Below are 18,514 nucleotides of genomic sequence, written 5' to 3' on the forward strand. Positions count from 1 at the left end.
CAGCTGTTTTCAACCTGTACGTCAAGATCTCCTTTCATGGAGGTTGTATATCAGATCTCCTGCATATCAGGTATTTACATAGTAATTCATAACAGCAAAATTATAGTTATGAAATAGCAAAAAATTTTATTGAGGTCACCACAGCATGAGAAGTTGTGTTAAAGAGTTAAAGCATGGGGTTGGGGATTTGGCTCAGTGGTAGAGCGCTTGCCTAGGAAGCGCAAGGTCCTGGGTTCGATCCCCAGCCCCGAAAAAAAAGAAAAAAAAAAAAGTTAAAGCATTAGGAAGGCTAAGAACCACTGGTGTAGACACATTTATTGATCAACTTCCTCCAAGTCTTGTGACTCACTAATTTCCCCAGACAATAGTAACCGTCATTCTATGCCTACCTTTGTGTGAGAATAGCATTTGAAAGAGTCTACATATCAGTGAAATAGTGCAGTGCTTATCTTTCTGTTCTTAGCATAGTTACTGAGCACAGCAGTCTCTAGCACTGGCCATTAAAAATGGCAGGTGTTCTTTTTCAATGGCTGAATCATTCTATTATATACAGGTATCACATTTTCTTTATTCATTCACTGGTTGATAGACAATTAAGTTGGTTCTGTGTTTGGCTGCTGTGAATGGTACTAAATAAATAGGAGACTGCAAATGTCTCTGTGACCTTCTGATTTTGTTGCTTTTGGATAAACACCCAGTAATGAATTGCTAGCCCCATTTAATTTTTTTTATAAAAAGGAATCTCTATTCTGTGTGTGTAATAGTTACATCGATTTATGTTTCCATCAGCAGTACAAACGAGGCTCTCAACACATTTCTTTTTTAATTGAGACAGTGTCTCACTTTGTAGTCTAGGCTGGCCTTGAGCTCAAAGATCGTCCTGCTTCTGCCTCTTGACTTCTAGTATCAGTGTTGTGTGCCATCATACCTGGCCTTACCCTTAGTCCTGTTTGGTAATAGCCATTCTATTATCAAACAGCAAGTTAAAAGTTGAATTTTTATTTCCCTGATTAGTTGTATTGAATTTTTTAAAAATAGCTGTTGACCATTTGTTTTCTTTTGAAAAAACAAAATGAATCTTTTATCTGTCCTCTGCTCACCGTGGCCTAGTCAAACTGTCCTTTCAGCTTTGCATATTGAGAACCTCTTGCCTTTACCTGTCTGGAATTATGCCTGTGTACAGTACTTGTGCTTGGAGCCCTCGCCTTAAAGCTGTGGATAAACAGGCCCAACTCTATTACCCATTTAAAAAATAGAATCCTTTTTTTGATCATGTTATTCTTGAATAAATTTGAGGTATTCTTGAAGGTAGTTCTGAGTACTCGGTATGGTTGGAATGTTTATATTCTCTTTTTCAGCAGCCATTAACAAAGTAGGCAGACCTTGCTACATTCAAAGTTCTATTACCAACTGCATGTGGTAGTAATAAGCACTCAGGAGGCCAAGGCAAGGGTCTGGTCTACATAGTGAGTTTAAGGACAGAGAAGGTCTATGTAGGAGAGACCCTGTCCCTTCCCCAAGATTTAAAAAAAAAAAAAAAAACCCTGCTAATCAAAAAAGTTCTGTTGCTAATTTAATCCATCACAGACGGATATAGCAGTCTACATAACTAAATCCATACATAGGGTAAAACATGAGATGTCAGGAAACTTTTTACTTCTCTGCCTTTCCCCATGCTATTTTTCCCATCCTGTATTAGGTACCAAGTGTCACTTGAATGATTCCAATCAATATTGACTTAATGTAGTTCTCTAATTTTAGGAATTGATCCTTTGCATCTTCTTAAAATAATCTTTATTTGGAGGATTTGAAGCTATTTTATTTTCTAATATCTCCAGATCTTATGTGAAATGTATGTGTGTCTGTGTTTTTGTTTGTTTTATGAGATGGGGTTTTCTTTATCCTGGGCTGATGTGGAACTTGCTCTGTAGACCAGGCTGGCCTCAAAACTCAGAGATCTGCCTGACTCTGCCTCTCAAGTACTAGAATTAAAGGCAAGGGCTACCACCATTTGGCCAAATCTGTGTTTTGAAAAAACCCTCAACACTTGTTTCTAAGCCCTAGGAACATTAGCTAAAATCATGTGCCACCTAGAGGGTGGTGGATAAGATTGTAACGTAGTAAGTATATGTTCAAAAGACTTTTTGATTTGGAGCAAATATAAGTGAATGGCTATGGAATGTAGCGATTCTTGGTATCTTAAATTAATGTTCTCTGCTGACACTGTACACTTCATTTCTCATTGTGGGTGAATTTTAAATCTTAAAGAAATTCTTCATAATCTTAAATTGGGAAACCTTTAATTAAAAGTATCTCACATGTATAAAGAAAAATGTCATAAGCAGAGAATTTTTTTTTTACGTGGTGTTACCCAGCCCTTTTCTTTGCTGGTAATAATTCAAAGTGTGTGTGTGTGTGTGTGTGTGTGTGTACGTGTACGTGTACATATGTATGTACCTATATATAAATGTGTAATCATGTTTATGTGAATACAGTGTAAACACATAGTTACATATATATAAAGTAAAAAAATACTTTCCCAGATTTATATGTAGCTTTTGCTTTAAAGTGTACAGGATGAATGTAGGGTAGAAGAATAATTGAAAAATGAGGCAAAACTAAATGTGAGTGCCGGCTCAGTGTAAAGAGTACTGGCTGCTCTTCCAGGAGATCTGGGTTGGATCATATCACCCATAAGATAGTTCCCAACTGTCTGTAACTTCAGTCTTGGGATCCAACTCCCTTTTCTGGCATCTCTGGGCAGTGCATTCATATGGGCATAGACATACATGAGACATAAACCCTATACACATAATAAAGTTAAAAATTTTGAAAAAGAAAACTGAATGCGGATGCTATTTTGAGTGGGTGCCTTCATACACTGATATTTTCTAGTTCTTTTCTGTAGAATCCCACACAGACCACCTAATAACTAGCACTCTAACCTAACAGTCATTTCGTGTTTGAGTTATAGTTTGCTTATATAGCTACATATTTTAAAAAAGGAAACTGAGGTTTGCAAGTTACAGTAGGTAGGTAGATTTAAATTGAGATTTTACTCAGGCAATGGTTATTTCTCATTCCTTGCTATCAAATCAGATATGTTGGTTTCCTGGTGGCAATGTTTGTGATGATAGGCACTCTGAAAAAGGGACATTCCATTTCATCTGTAGATGGCTGGTGTATAAAAACGGAGAAGAGCAAGTTATTAGACCCAGATCTTATTTTAGAATTTAGATAGAGTAGTACTTTTCCACCAACTGATCCCTTTCCCCATCTCTAACAGGGCCTCACTGTGCTCTGTTACAGGCTGTCCTGCAACTCAGAGGCTCTCCCAGGGCTGGCACTAAAGGTGTGCACCATCATGCTCACACTTGGACTTTTTTATTTTTAACCTCTTTGTCTTTATTGAATGAAATTCTAGCATCTCTTTTGTATTCTCTAGCAGTTTAGCCCAAGATTTTACAATAAATAAATAAATAAATAAATAAATAAATAAATAAATAAATAAAAGCTCCTAAGAATATTTATTTGTAATGGTGATGTAAACATTTATTTTTAGGCATTTGAAGAACAGAAGTTTAAAAACAAACATAAAATGTAACAAAATAATTTAATCAACTGGCAGTTTCCTAAGTTGAAAACTTTTATTGTACCCAGTTTTTCAAATTTATCCTCTTGGGGACAATGTCATGTATGGTGAGAAGCACAAGTTTAGATCTATGTGGAATGATTCTTAACCATCTTCTTGTGTTTATTGCAGGCCTTTTTGGAAATGGCTTCTGAAGAAGCTGCTGTTACTATGATAAATTATTACACTCCCGTTACTCCTCACCTTCGAAGTCAGCCTGTTTATATCCAGTATTCCAATCACCGAGAACTTAAGACTGACAATCTGCCCAATCAGGCTGTGAGTATGGCAGGCGTCTGTAAGAATACTTAGATATGTTACAACTTAAAATTAGCTTCTGTACCACTATACATTTTCCTTCCTTTTAGTACACTGCATTAGGATTTCTTATGTATATGTAATTTGTTCCTAAATGTTTAATAATCAAAAGTTTCATTTGGAAACATTGGAAGCTGTAGTGTTAGAGGGCTGTGCATGGGTAACATTCTTGTGATTCTAGAAGTAGGAGGCTAGACTACTCAGGGAAAGTTTCTCAAAAAAAAAAAAGATGTAACACCCCTTCCCCCAACTGTTTTCATAATTAAGATAAAATCCTGTACCTCCTAAAATCAGAAATCTGAAAGAAGTGGAGGAAATAGCTGGATTTACCCTTGTTCTGAAAAGAAGTCAACAGCCTTGCGTTTGCCTCTCATGGTCTCGTGTGTGCTTGTGTGCAGCACTCTCCCAGGCTATATCCCTAGGCAGGAGTAGTTCTATCTTGATGTTTGGGAGGCAGTTTAAGATGTAGAGCATTGCTCAGAAATGTCCTTTAAATGAGTTTTGACTCCTCAAGTGAATGTGGAATAGTATCTAACAACATAATGCTTTATTTCGGGTTTTTATTTTGATACACTTCATGGTGAGTCCTGTGTCCAGGTTCATTTTAAGTGGTTAAATAGAAATTTGATTTAACATGAAAAGAATTTTGTCTACAAAGCAAGTACATTTTTTAAAAGTGTGTGTGTGTATCTGTCTGTCTATCATATGTATTAGGTGTTTGTCTGCATAGATGACCGAGAAGGTACCAGATTCCCTGGAACTGGAGTTACAGACAGGTGTGAGCTGTCTGTGGGAGGTGGGAATTGAACCCAGGTCCTCTAAAAGAGTAACCAGTGCTTTTAACCACTGAGCCATCTCTCCAGCCCTATGTACTTTATTTCTTAAATATCTTTTAAAATTCAATATAATTACATTGCTTCCTCTTTTCTTCTCCTTTTCCCCACATTCCTTCTCAAATTCACAACTGCTGCTGCTGCTGCTTCTTCTTCTTCTTCTTCTTCTTCTTCTTCTTCTTCTTCTTCTTCTTCTTCTTCTTCTTCTTCTTCTCCTTCTCCTTCTCCTTCTCCTTCTCCTTCTCCTTCTCCTCCTTCTCCTTCTCCTTCTCCTTCTCCTTCTCCTTCTCCTCCTTCTCTTCCTCCTCCTCCTCCTCCTCCTCCTCCTCCTCCTTCTGATGATGATGATGATGATGATGATGCATGTGCTTTTGTTATTATCCATCCTCAACTTCACACACAGGGTTTCTATGTGTAGCTTGCTGATTCTGTTTAATGTTGCTTCTGTGTGTATGATTTCAGGGCTGACCACCTGGTATTGGATAACCAATTTGAATATGCATCTCTGGGGAAGGCTAATTCTCCCTTGCTCAGCTGTTGTTAATTGGTGGCAGGCACTTTGTTTTAAGAGTAGAGACATATGAGATTTGTTTTTCTTAGGCAGCCGTATGTTGAGGTAGGTATCATGGATGTGACTTCCCTGTCATTTCTAGGAGGTACAGTCTCGCAACAGACTTCCCATCTTCTAGTGTTTACAGCCTCTTCCCGTTCCCCCATGATGTTCTTGAGCCTGGGATGCAGGAGTTGTATTGTAGATGTATCACTGGGGCTGGGCCCCTGGCCCAGTTGCTCTCTGAATTTTGACCGGGTATGGTTTTCTGTAATGGTCTTCATCTCGTGCAAAGTGAAGCTTCTTTGAAAGGTGATCTATGAGTATTAGGATAAGTATTTAGGTTAAAAGTATTGGTGAGATCAGGAATTCAAGGTCCATACCTAAACGTAATAAAAGCAATATATAGCCAACATCAAACTAAATGGAGAGAAATTTGAAGCAATCCTACTAAAATCCCACAGACTCTCCCCCCTATCTATTCAATACAGTACTCAAAATTCTAGCCAGAGAAATTAGACAACAAAAGGAGATCAAAGCAATATAAATTGGGAAGGAAGAAGGCATGATACCATTATTTGCAGATGATATGATAGTATACATTTTAGTGACCCCAAAAAATTCTACCAGGGAACTCCTAAACCTGATAAACATCTTCAGCAAAGTGGCTGGATATAAAATTATCTCTAACAAATCAGTAACCTTCCTCTACTCAAAGGATAAATGGCCTGAGAAAGAAATTAGGGAAACGACACCTTTCACAATAGTCACAAATAATATAAAATACCTGATGTCACTCTAACCAAGCTTGTGAAAGATCTGTATGACAAGAACTTCAAGTCTCTAAAAAAAGAAATTAAGAAGACCTTAGAAGATGGAAAGATGTCCCATGCTTATGGATCATCAAGATTAATATAGTAAAAATGGCCATCTTACCAAAAGCAATCTACAGATTCAATGCAATCCCCATCAAAATTCCAACTCAGTTCTTCATAGACTTAGAACGATTCTCAAATTCATCTGGAATAACAACAAACCCAGGATAACGAAAACTGTTAAACAATAAAAGAACATGTGAGGGAATCATCATCCCTAACTTCCAACTGTATTACAGAGCAATAGCAATATAAACTGTATGGTATTGGTACAGAGACAGGCAGGTAGATCAGTGGAATAGAATTGAAGACCCAGAAATGAATCCACACACCTATGGTCACTTGATCTTTGACAAAGGATCTAAAACCATCTAGTGGAAAAAAGATAGCATGTTCAACTAATGGTGCTTGTTCAACTGTAGGTCAGCTTGTAGAAGAATGCAAATTGATCCATTCTTATCGCCCTGTACAAAGCTCAAGTCCAAGTGGATCAAGAACCTCCACATAAAACCAGATACACTACATCTAATAAGAGCCTTGAACACATGGACATGGGAAATTTTCTTGAACAAAACACCAATGGCTCATGTTCTGAGATCAATAATCGATAAATGGGACTTTATATAATTGAAAAGCTTATTATGCAAGGCAAAGGACACTGTCATTAGGACAAAATGGCCACCCACAGATTGGGAAAAGATCTTTACAAACCCCATATCTGATAGAGGGCTAATATCCAAAATATACAAAGAACTCAAGTTAGATTCCAGAGAACCAAATAACCCTATTAAAAATGGTGTACAGAGCTAAACGAAGAATTCTCAATTGAGGAGTCCAGATGTCTGAGATGCACTTAAAGAAATGTTCAACATCCTTAGTCATCAGGGAATGCAAATCAAAACAACCCTGAGATACCACCTCACGCTAGTCAGAATGGCTAAGATCAAAACTCAGTTGACAGTAGATGCTGGCAGGGATATGGAGAAATAGGACCACTCCTCCATTGTTGGTGGGACTGCAAGCTGGTACAACCATTTTGGAACTCAAACTATTTCTCACTAAATTGGAAATAGCTCTACCTGAAGACCCAGCTATATCTCTCCTTGCATATGCCCTAAAGATGCTCCAACACATAACAAGGACACATGTTCCACTATGTTCATAGCAGCCTTATTTATAATAACCAGAAGCTGGAAAGAACCCAGATGTCCCTCAACAGAGGAATGGATACAGAAAATGTGGTACATCTACACAATGGAGTGTTATTTTGCAGCTGTTAAAAACAGTGATTTCGTGAAATTCACAGGCAAATGGATGGAACTAGAAAATATCCTGAGTGAGGAAACCCAGACACAAAAGAACACATGGTATGTACTCACTGACAAATGGATATTAGCCCAAAAGTTCAGGATACCCCAAGGTACAACCCACAAACCATACGTAGCTTAAGAAGGAAAACCAAAGTGTGAATGCTTCAATCCTACATAGAAGGGGAACAAAATAATCACAGGAGTTAGAGGGAGGGAATGACCAGGGAGGGAAAAAAAGGAGGGGGGGGGAATGGTAGGTATTGGAAGGTACAGGAGAGAAGTACAGAGGGTCAGGAAATTGAGTTGTAATATGTAGCAGTTGGGGAAAGGGAACTGGGGGTAGCCACTAGCTGACAGGGAAATGAGAGGCTCCCAGGACCCAATGGGGATGATTTTAGCTAAAATATGCAACAAAGGGGAGATAGAACCTGTAGAGACCACCTCCAGTCGATAGGCACAGTCCCTAGTTGAGGGATGGGGCACCTACCCTTCTCAAAATTGTTAACCCAGAAATGTTTCTGTCCAAATGAAAGACAGTGTCTTAGTTAGGGTTTTACTGCGGTGAACAGACACCACAACCAAGGCAACTCTTATAAGGACATTTAATTGGGGCTAGTTTATAGGTTCAGAGGTTCAGTCTGTTATCATCAGGGTGGGAACATGGCAGCATTCAGGCAGGCATAGTGCAGGAGAAGCTGAGAGTTCTACCTCTTCATCTGAAGACTGCTAGCAGAATATTGACTACCGGGCAGCTAGGATGAGGGTCTTAAAGCTCAAACCCCCACAGTACCATGCCTACTTGAACAAGGCCACACCTATTCCAACTGGGCAATACCTAATAATGACACTCCTTGGGCTGAGCATATATAAACCATCACAGACAGAGACAGAAAATGGAACAGAGACTGAAGGAAAGGACATAGAGTGACCGCTTCACCTAGGGATCCATCCCATCTGTAGACACCAAGTCCCAAAACTATTGCTGATGCCCAGAAATGCTTGATAACAGGAGCCTGATTTGGCTGTTCCCTGGGAGGTTCTACCAGCACCTGACCAGTAAGGATGCAGGTATAGCCAACCATTGGATTAAGCCCAGGGACCCCAATGGAAGAGCTAGGAGAATGACCGAAGAAACTAAGGGGATTGCAACCCCATAGTAAGAACAACATCAACTAACTGGACCATCCACAGTTCTCAGAAACTAAACTACCAACCAATGAATATACATGGAGGGATCCGAGGCTCCAGATACATAAGTAGCACAGGATGGCCTTATCTGACAGCAATGGGAAGGGAGGCCCTTGGTCCTACAGAGGCTTGATGGTCCACGGAAGGGTCATGCTAAGAGAGGTGAGGTGGGAGTGAGTGAGTGGGTGGAGGAGCACCCTCATCTAGACATAGGGGAGAGGAGAAGGGAAGATGGGACGAGGGATATGGCCGTGCTTGTGCAGCTTTCCTTGAGTTCTAGGGATTCAAACTCAAGGTCTCATGCTTGCATTTTGGCAGGTGCTTTTAGCTGATGAGCCATCTTTCCTTGCTCATAATAAATTTGTCTTTAAGTAATTTGTAAGTGTACATTTTAATGGTTGTTAAGGAAAACCATTAACTCATCCATCTTTGGAACTTTTCCCTGTTTGTGTTTACATAATTTATAAACAATTAAAAAAAAACAAACATTTTAAAAGGTGCTGGAGAGATGGCTCAGTGGTTAAGGGCACTGACCGCTCTTCCAGAGATCCTGAGTTTATTTCCCAGCAACCACATGGTGACTCAAAACCATCTGTAATGGGATCTGACGCAGTGTACTTAGATAAATAAAAATTTATAAAAGAATATTTTAAAAATTATTTTTAAACTATGGGAACCCCAGTGGGGCGTTAGAGAAAGGACTGAAGGAGCTGAAAAGGTTTGCAGCCCCATAGGAAGAATGACAATATCAACCAACCAGACCACCCAGAGCTCCAGGGGACTAAACCACCAACCAAAGAGTACACATGGAGGGACCCATGGCTCCGGCTGCATATGTAGCAGAGGATGGCCTTGTCTGCCATCAATAGGAGGAGAGGCCCTTCGTCCTGTGGAGGCTCATTTCCCCAGTGTATGGGAATGCCAGAGTGTTGAGGTGGGAGTGGGTGGGTGGGAGCGGGGAACATCCTCATAGAAGCAGGCGGAGGGGAGATGGGAGAGGGAGGGAAAGGGGATAACATTTGAAACGTAAATATATAAAATATCCAATAAAAATAAATAAATCATTTTTATGTTGGTAATTTTCCTCAAGATGGTCCTTTTTCATATCGTGATCCAACATAACATTAAGATAAAAAACAACTTTTTATATTTTAAAATATATTTATGGGGTTGGGGATTTATCTCAGTGGTAGAGTGCTTGCCTAGCAAGCGCAAGGCCCTGGGTTCGGTCCCCAGCTCCAAAAAAAAGAAAAAAAAATATTTATATTTATAAACCTGTGCATATATGTACATGCCTGATGCCATGGACATCAGAAGAAAACATGTAGTTGCTTGGAACTTAAGTCGTGGGTGGTTGTGCTACTATGTGGCTGCTTACAAACTCAACCCAGGTCTTTGCCAAGAGCAACAAGTGCTCTTAGCAGCTCAGCCATCTTTCCAGCCTCTCCATTAATTTGATTGCTTTTGGTTTGATATTCAAGTCTTTGTTGTCTTAGATTTTTTTGTTTTATATATGTGATATCTACATGATATATGTGCTATATATTATTATTATAAAGGTAGCACTTTATTCTTCCTAATGTAAAGATAATTTCTTCTGGTTTATTTAATAACTGATCTATTAATCTACTGATATGAACTTTATCCTAGCTTCATAGCATGCCCTTTCTGCATGCTTACAATGTATTTATATACACTTGTTAATAAGTATATGCTACATGCTGTGTTCATGAATTCTGTTCACTTGGCATGAACTCCAAGTCTAGCTTAGACTTGACTTTTTCTTCCACTGCATTCCTGCTTTAGTGTGTACTGTGAGTTAATTTTTTGCAGAGTAGTGTATTGTCTCTTCAGAATTAACTGATAATAGTCCTTACAGTTATTTTTATTAAGTCTTGTTTTCTTTTAAAAAATTGGAATTTGATTTTTTTTGTAAATTCAGAAATAATTAACATATTCTTCTCTGAATCTTTAGTACAAGTTCTGTTTTGTTTTTTATTAAAGTTTTTTAGTAGAATTTAAACATTTTCCTCATGTAAATCATACAGTTTTTCATAGTAGTTTGATTCCTAAGTATGTTAGCATAGATTGTCAGAACAAAAGATAATTTAATAAAAACTTAGAGATTGGATTATGCCAAATGGAAACAGTGAGAAATCCCAGTTGCTAGGCAACCACAGTCACCCAAATGGCCTAGTTTATTCTTAGATAGCCTTGATTTTTTTTTCCCCAACACTTTTATTCCAAACCCCACCAGATATAAGTCAAAAGGGAAAGTACCTGTTTACACATATATAAATCCTGCTTATATTTTTCAAAGCCAAGAAGTCAGATTCACATCCCCACTCCTTTTTTTTCTGAGGATACCCCAAAACAAACATGTGACTCAGTTGTGGACACAGTTGTCAAAGGATCAAGTCCATATGAAGTAGTTTTACCTCCTTTCTTTACTGGAAAACTATAATTACTAAATATAATTGTGGGGTCCTACATTTGAAAACTTTTTACTTTGGGGTTTTCTTGACCTTGTTAGGTAGTTTATGAATTTGCAAAAATGACTTTGTAAGGTTTTACCTTGAAAATGTTCTCTAAACAATTATTACAATGTATAGTAAAGACCATCATGTTCACTCTATTCTAGTTTCCATATTCTCGACCTTAGAAGTGTATCTTCAGATCACACAGGCACTGTACGTTTTATTTGTTAAGGGAGGGGACTCACTATGATGCTCGTTAGGTTGAGCTCACTTGGTTAGCCTAGGCTGTCCTTTTACTCCTCTCCTCCTTTGTCACTTGTAAGTGCTGGGATCACAAGTCTCTGCCACCATGTTCCCTGGGTACATTTTAATAACAACTATATTTTCCCACTCTAACTATTAATATTAAAGTCCTTGTGTTCTTTGATTATACTGATGTCTGTTTCCCTTATTAATAGTATAACCATTCTAGTATTGTTGCCTTAACTGTCTAAAAATCATCTCCCACAGTAGTAATTTTTTTGTACTATAACTGTAAGCATCAAATGCATTTTCATCTTCAAACACTGTTTTTCTTAAATGTTTGTGCTTAATTGAAAATTGCTGCTAAGAACTTGGTGTCGCAGTACTGCATATTTATAATCCCAGCACTGAGAGACTGAGGCAATAGGATTTTAGTTCAAAAGTGTCCTTAGCTACATCATGAAACCCTGTCTCAATATAAAACAAAAAGCACAAAGTCTTATAATTACGAAATATATCTACCATTTTTCAGGTCTCTCCCCCTTTTACTTTTATTTTCAAAAGCCCTTTTCTGCCCCTCCTTCTTTCCTCCATCTCTTTACTCCTTTCTTTGCCTCTGATCCTCCCCCCCCCATCTCTTATTTTACCCTTTATGGTGCTAGTGTTACCAGTGTAGCACCACTGCACCCCACTTTAAAAGCATATGTTCACTTTCTTGCCAGTTACTGAGAAGGCTGAGTCGGTGCTCTGTGAACACCGGTGCGGTCTATATTGAACGTTCTGTAGTATGGAGGGCACTATGCACTGTTACGTCTCTTCTTCTGTAAAAGAGAAAATGTGAAGAAAAAACAATAACAGCAAAACTAGCAGCAGCAATTACATAGAACTGAAATTAGTAGAGTGATTATTGACAGGAAGTGAAGAAGTGAAATCAAATTTGTTTTTAGTTGCACATGCTTTTGATATTAAATCATTTTAATGTGAGAGAAATGCTCATTATGTCTTTGCCCAGATACTCCAGACTGTAACACCCAATGCAGTAGTGACTATGTTTAACTAATTGTAAAACTCAGCTCCCCAATTACTGTGTCTGATCGCTGTTATATAGGTTGTTTTGTTTTGTTTTTTGTTTTATAAGACAGTTTTTTCTGTGTATCCCTGGCTGTTGCGGCACTCAAACTGTAGAACAGACTGGCCTCAAACTCAGAGGTCTGCCTGCTGTGATTAAAGGCTTGGACCCTCACTGCCATCACTTGAGATACCCAGCTAGCAGTCATATTGAACAGGGTAGAACCTAGCCTTTCTCACAGGAATCTGTTGGCTGTAAGATAGCACTAAGTAAATCTTATACTCCTTCATTTGTGGAGTGTGTAGAATAGTTCACACACTGATCTTATATTTGCGTGTTAATTCTAAGCCTATATCTTTTTCGATTGGTATCCCCCACCTCATACACACCAATTAAACTTTAAAATGGAAGTTTGAGTTGATTTTCAAACCTGTAAAAGCAGCACCATCCTCATTTTCTAATAAAATGTTACTGAGAAGCTCAGAGTGAAGTAAATGAGGCTGTGTGTATGTGTCTGTGTGTCTGTGTGTGTCTGTGTGTACACACACATAAATACAGTATACATACAGTTAATTTTATAGAGATCAAGCATACCTTACTTATCCTCCTTTCACTTCATTTTTAAAAATAAATATTGTAAGATTTAAGGATATTACAAATGTAGAAAAATGTGCAGGTAGAGTATAAAGTTTCAGTTTTCAAGCCTTTTGAGGGTGTATAACCAACCATTCTTCATTATTTACTGGTATTTTGTATATGTATCTACAAATGAGGAAATTTCCTCTCTAGGCTAGAACGGGGTAGTCAGCACTGGGTTAGGTTGGTGGCACAGGCCTGTAATCCCATTTATTTAGATCACAAGTTCAAGATTTGTTGAGGCCACATAGTCTATTTTAAGGCTAGCTCAAGTAATGTTTAACTTTATCTTGAAGTGAAAAAGCACTCCAGGAAGGCTCCAGTAGAATGCTTACCAGATGTGCATGAGACCTTCAGTCCAGTCTCTACTACTGCCCCCCTCCAAAAAAAAAATAAGAAATTAATATTGATACATTACTCCTCTGTCATCTGTAGATCACACTCATACCTTGCTAATTGTTCTATTAATACCTGCATGTAGCAAAATGATATAGTTAGATTCATGTATATGTTCTTCTTGGTTATGTCTTTTTAGTCATTTTAGAAAAATTTTGCCTTTCTTTTAATCTGATGTCCTTAACATCACTGAAAATGAAAGGCAGTTTACTTCCTATCATGTTCCTCAACGTGTGTTAGTCTAACATTTCCTTGTGATTCAATTTAGAATATGTATCTCTGACAGATACATGTAGAAGTGACACAGTCATGTTTACCCAGCTTCTGTACTATGGAAGAAGGAAACCTCTCTCCTATTACCCACTGGGAAGGTTTGGTTGGTTGTTTCTTTCTAAAATCCAAGGATGCTAAAGGTATTTTTATAAAATGGTATAATAGCTGTATATACCATAAGCACACATTATTGTGTATACTTTAAATACCCTCTAGATTATTTATAATGTAACATGGAGGCTATGTAAATAGCTGCAATAGTGCCAGCTGTGATGACATACTCTTGTAATCCTCAGCACAAGGAAGACAAGTGCCAATCCAGACTTAACTGTATAATAGTGAGACCTAGTTTCAACCAAAGCCCCAAAGTTATTATATTATTTTGTTATTATATTATTATGACAGGTAAAGGGGGTGTTTACATGTTTAGTATAGATCAGTAGTTCTCAACCTTCCTAATGTGATCTTTAATACACTTCCTCATGTTGTGTGACTCCCAACTATAAGATTATTTTTGTTGCTATTTTGTAACTAATTTTATGCTATTATGAATTATAATGTAAATGTCTGTTATGCAGATAGCCTTGTGAAGGGATCATTCAACCTCCAAAGGGGTCACAACCCACAGGTTGAGAACTGCTAACATAGAAGTTTTTCCATCTATGTTTAGATGTTGTACCTACCGATATGGAGGGCTCACCTTTACTTAAAAGGGGGAAAATAATATCTCATGCATTTGTAGTTATAAATTTTGTTCTTTATAAGCTGTCAGTTGTTAGCATTATCTCTTTAGGGATTCCTGTTTATTCTCAGATTGGGCCAGTGGGAACCCCTTCAAGTTGTCTTCTGTATTTAACATACAGACTTTATTGTATCGATAATTTTTGCATTCTGGAAAATATAACAAAAATACCACAAAACCAAAATTATTTCACACTTCTGTTTTTCTTGCCACAGTTCTGAACCAGCCTCCTTTTAGAACACCTTGTTTCATTTCAGTAGAAATGTATTAGAAGCTTTCTTGTACACGTACAAACACCATTTGCCAGGTTATCTGCATGACAGGTTAGCCTGATCACATTCTCTAGACTCAACATTAGTTCATTGCTTGCCCACCCCGTGGACCTCTTCACCCTTCTCAGGCTGTCTCATGACACTGGCTACCCATATCATTGTGGGTTTCCTTCTTAGGCTCAGACATTCTTAACAATCTGCTTCGCGACTCAAGATCTTCAGGTGATAGCTAGCATTGAAGCTCCCTACCCCCAAATAGAAACATACCATAAATACCTTCTTTTCCTTGTGTGGGTTCAGATTTCCCTGTGCAAGGCAGCTCTGACCTGTGGCTATGCGCCTCAGCTTGTTCATAATGTTCCATGGCAGGGAGGCATACTTCTACTGAGGCCTACTTTCCCCCACTGACACCAATCACATTTGCGCTTATACTGTCTAAAAGCTTTAGACCTGAGTTGTCAAGTAGTAACGCGCGCCTTAATGCCAGCACTTGGGAGGCAGAGGCAGTAGGTCTCTGGGTTTGAGGCTAGACTGATCTACAAAGTGAGTTCCAAGACAGCCAAGACCACACAAAGAAACCCTTCACCCCCAACGTAATTGTGCTGAGACTAAAAGTGTACGTATACCACTGCTCCCAGCCTTCTCATGTCAATTTTAAGAAACAAACACAACAAGCCATCTCCTGAGCCCCATCTGAAAGGAAGGAAAAGAAAAGGGGAAGGAAAGGAACCAAAAACACAACTTTGCTCTTAAACACAGCAAACTGAGAGGTGTATCCAGTTTGTGTTATGTTGGATGAGCTTCAGGGTGCATGCACTGCTGTGATCAAAAGTGCTCAGTTTTGTTTTTTATTAATTCTTTGCCTTGTTTTCTAGAGAGCCCAAGCTGCACTGCAGGCTGTCAGTGCAGTCCAGTCAGGAAACCTGTCCCTTCCTGGAGCTACTTCCAATGAAGGCACATTGCTACCTGGGCAGAGCCCTGTGCTCCGGATAATTATTGAAAACCTATTTTACCCTGTCACTCTGGAAGTTCTCCATCAGGTAAGCAGCAAACTACTGAAAGCAGAATCAAGCCTGTTTTTTCCTAACTTTTGATACTTAATGCCTGTTTTGTAAGTTGGATGTGATGGCATACAACTTTAATCCCAGCACTTGGGAGCAGAGGCAGAAGAATCTCTGTGAATTCAAGGCCAGCCTGGTCTACAGAGTGAGATCCAGGACAGCCAGAGCCACATAGACCCTGTCTCAAAAAAAAATCATCGTTTACTGATTTGATTGATACTTTTTTGCTCATATAATAGGAAGAAATTTACCATCCTGATTTTATAGAAGAAATTTTATCAGATATTTTTTATTTTATATCTTCCCTTTTCTAAATTTTGTGTTTTTGAGACCTATGAACCACTGTCCTAGAACTTGGTATGTAGACCAGATTGGTCTTGAAATCACAGAGATCTGCCGGCCTCGGTCTCCCAAGTACTAGTATTAAAGGTGTGTGTCCCTACGCTTGGCCTAGGGAAGGCTAGGGGTGCAGCTGAGTGGTGGTAGACCATGTAGTATGAAGAACTTTCATGCACGAATTCTTATGTTCAATCCCTAATACCAGTAATTATGATAATAATAACAAACACTGGAGGGAAAATGGTGGGTAAGAAAACCTAATTTTAGCCAGGTTTGGTAGCACACTTACAATTCTAGCATTTAAGAGGCTGAAATAGGAGGATTTCTACAAAACCAAGTCCAGCGCATAGCAAAGCCCCACGCTAAGCATCTTTGTCATTGCTTTAGTGCTGTGAAAAGACATTACCCCAGGCAACTGTACAAAAGAAGGCATTTAGTTGGGGGTTGCTTAACAGTTTCAGAGACTTAGTCGTTATCATGGCAGGGAACATGGCAGCAGGCCGGAGTGGTGCTACAGAAGTAGCTGCGAGCAAAGAGAGATTGGGAATAGCTACGAATGGAAAAAAAAAAAAAATGAAGAAAGTATAATATTGTTGATAAAATCTAGATAGTTATAATTTCTTCAAAAATTATGTCACCACAGAATACAACTAATTTATTTTTTTGTCCCTTCTTATATTTGAATATTGTTAATTCTGAGGTGGGAGCCAGTGAGCTGGCTCAGCAGATAAGAGCACTTACTTCCTTGCCCAGTGACATGAGTTCAGTCCCTGGGACCCATATGGCAGAAGAAGAGATCTGACTTCTGAAAATTTTCCTCTAACTTCCCTACTTGTACTGTTGAACACATGAATGTGTGTATGCATGCACAGGTGCACATGTATATAAATACATTTTTTAAGGGAAGATGTATAGTAAGCTTCAGTTATATACATAGATAAATGATATGCATTATGTTAGGTAATCAGTTATAATCCATTATAATCTTTGTAGATTATTAGTACATCTTAACTGTCTTATCAAAGATAGTCCACTAAATTGAGCCTAGTAATACTTAAAATTTATAAATTGGAAGGTTACCTAATTACACAATTTTCTAGTGGGTGAAACTGAACAGCTTCCTCCAATAAGGCCATATATCCTAATCCTTCCCAAACAGGTTCACCAACTTGGGACCAAGTATTCAAACACGAGCCTCTGGGAGGCATTCTCATTCAATGCTCCATGGCATCTCCATGGCCACTATAGACTTGTGGCTGTATCATAATGTAAAACCACTTTATCTACTTTGAAAAGTCCCCATAGTCTTTCAGTCTCATATGGTTTAAGGGGGCCAGGCCTTATCCAAGCAAGCAACAGAATATGGCAGTGTCATCTATGTGGTTCTGGCTTTAGCATCATGAACACATGAGTAAAGGTGTTATGGGGTCCTCTGCAGTTAAGGAGAACCACTGGAGCTACTTACAAACTGATAGCTTCCTGCTTTGGGTAGATCCTTGCTACTTTGAACCACGTGTTTCAAAGTTCAAAGTCCCTATTATGATCCTCTATAAAATCAAAAAGCAAATTATTTAGTGACACAGAATATACATTACCATTCCAAGTGGGAGGAATAGAGGCATAGTAAGGAAATACTGGATCAAAGTAAGACTGAAACTCAGCAGGGCAAATTCCAAACCCTATAGCTCCATGTCCAGTGTCAGATGGGCTTAGATGACTCCACCCCTCCAACTTTGCTGGCTGCAAGATACATTTCATTTGACCGGTTTCATTCCCATGTGCAGTTTTCCTTGGCAGACACCTCATAGCTCTGGCGTGGTTAATATCTTGGCATCTCCAGTGCAGTCCAAGCTGTTTGCCCCTCAGGGCCTTTCTGTAGGGACATGCCTGGCATAAGCGGCTCTCCTGTACTCTGGAGGAAGACTTCACCACCTCTTTACTGCTGTGTCCTGCATGATAGCACTGCTTTCAGCCGCTTGCTTTGGGATGGATCCAGTTTCCCTTGAATCACATTTTCTTTGTTGCCCCCCCCACCCCCAGCAGAACATTTTTAATGCCTTTCTTTTCTTTACATAAGTTGCAGTCTGGCGGGTGGAAGCTTTGCCAGAGAGCACCCCTCTCTCTATTGTATTTCAGGGCTGGTCTCTCCTTACCTAATCTCACTGCTTTCAGCACATGTCGGGGCTCCTTTCCTGGGGCTCTTCTTGCTGTCTTCTCTTCAAACTGCACATTTTATACTTTTTTTCTTACTCACTCTTACTCATTGTAGATCTGTGTGTGATTACTATTAACCACAGTATT

At 38.8% G+C, this 18,514-nt stretch overlaps 1 protein-coding gene across 4 annotated transcripts in view; it reads left to right on the top strand.

The window, feature by feature from the left end:
* Ptbp3 (polypyrimidine tract binding protein 3) overlaps window positions 1-18,514 on the top strand; it is an 81,001-nt gene that overhangs the window by 37,688 nt on the left and 24,799 nt on the right. For all 4 annotated transcript variants that reach the window (XM_032903477.1, XM_032903484.1, XM_032903491.1 and 1 more), the window contains 2 exons: window positions 3,764-3,910; window positions 15,689-15,853. In XM_032903477.1, the coding sequence (XP_032759368.1) occupies window positions 3,764-3,910; window positions 15,689-15,853 (312 nt within the window). The remainder of the gene's footprint in view (window positions 1-3,763; window positions 3,911-15,688; window positions 15,854-18,514) is intronic.

The sequence above is a fragment of the Rattus rattus genome, chromosome 1 (assembly GCF_011064425.1).
Source record: "Rattus rattus isolate New Zealand chromosome 1, Rrattus_CSIRO_v1, whole genome shotgun sequence".
NCBI classification, from domain to species: Eukaryota; Metazoa; Chordata; class Mammalia; order Rodentia; family Muridae; genus Rattus; species Rattus rattus.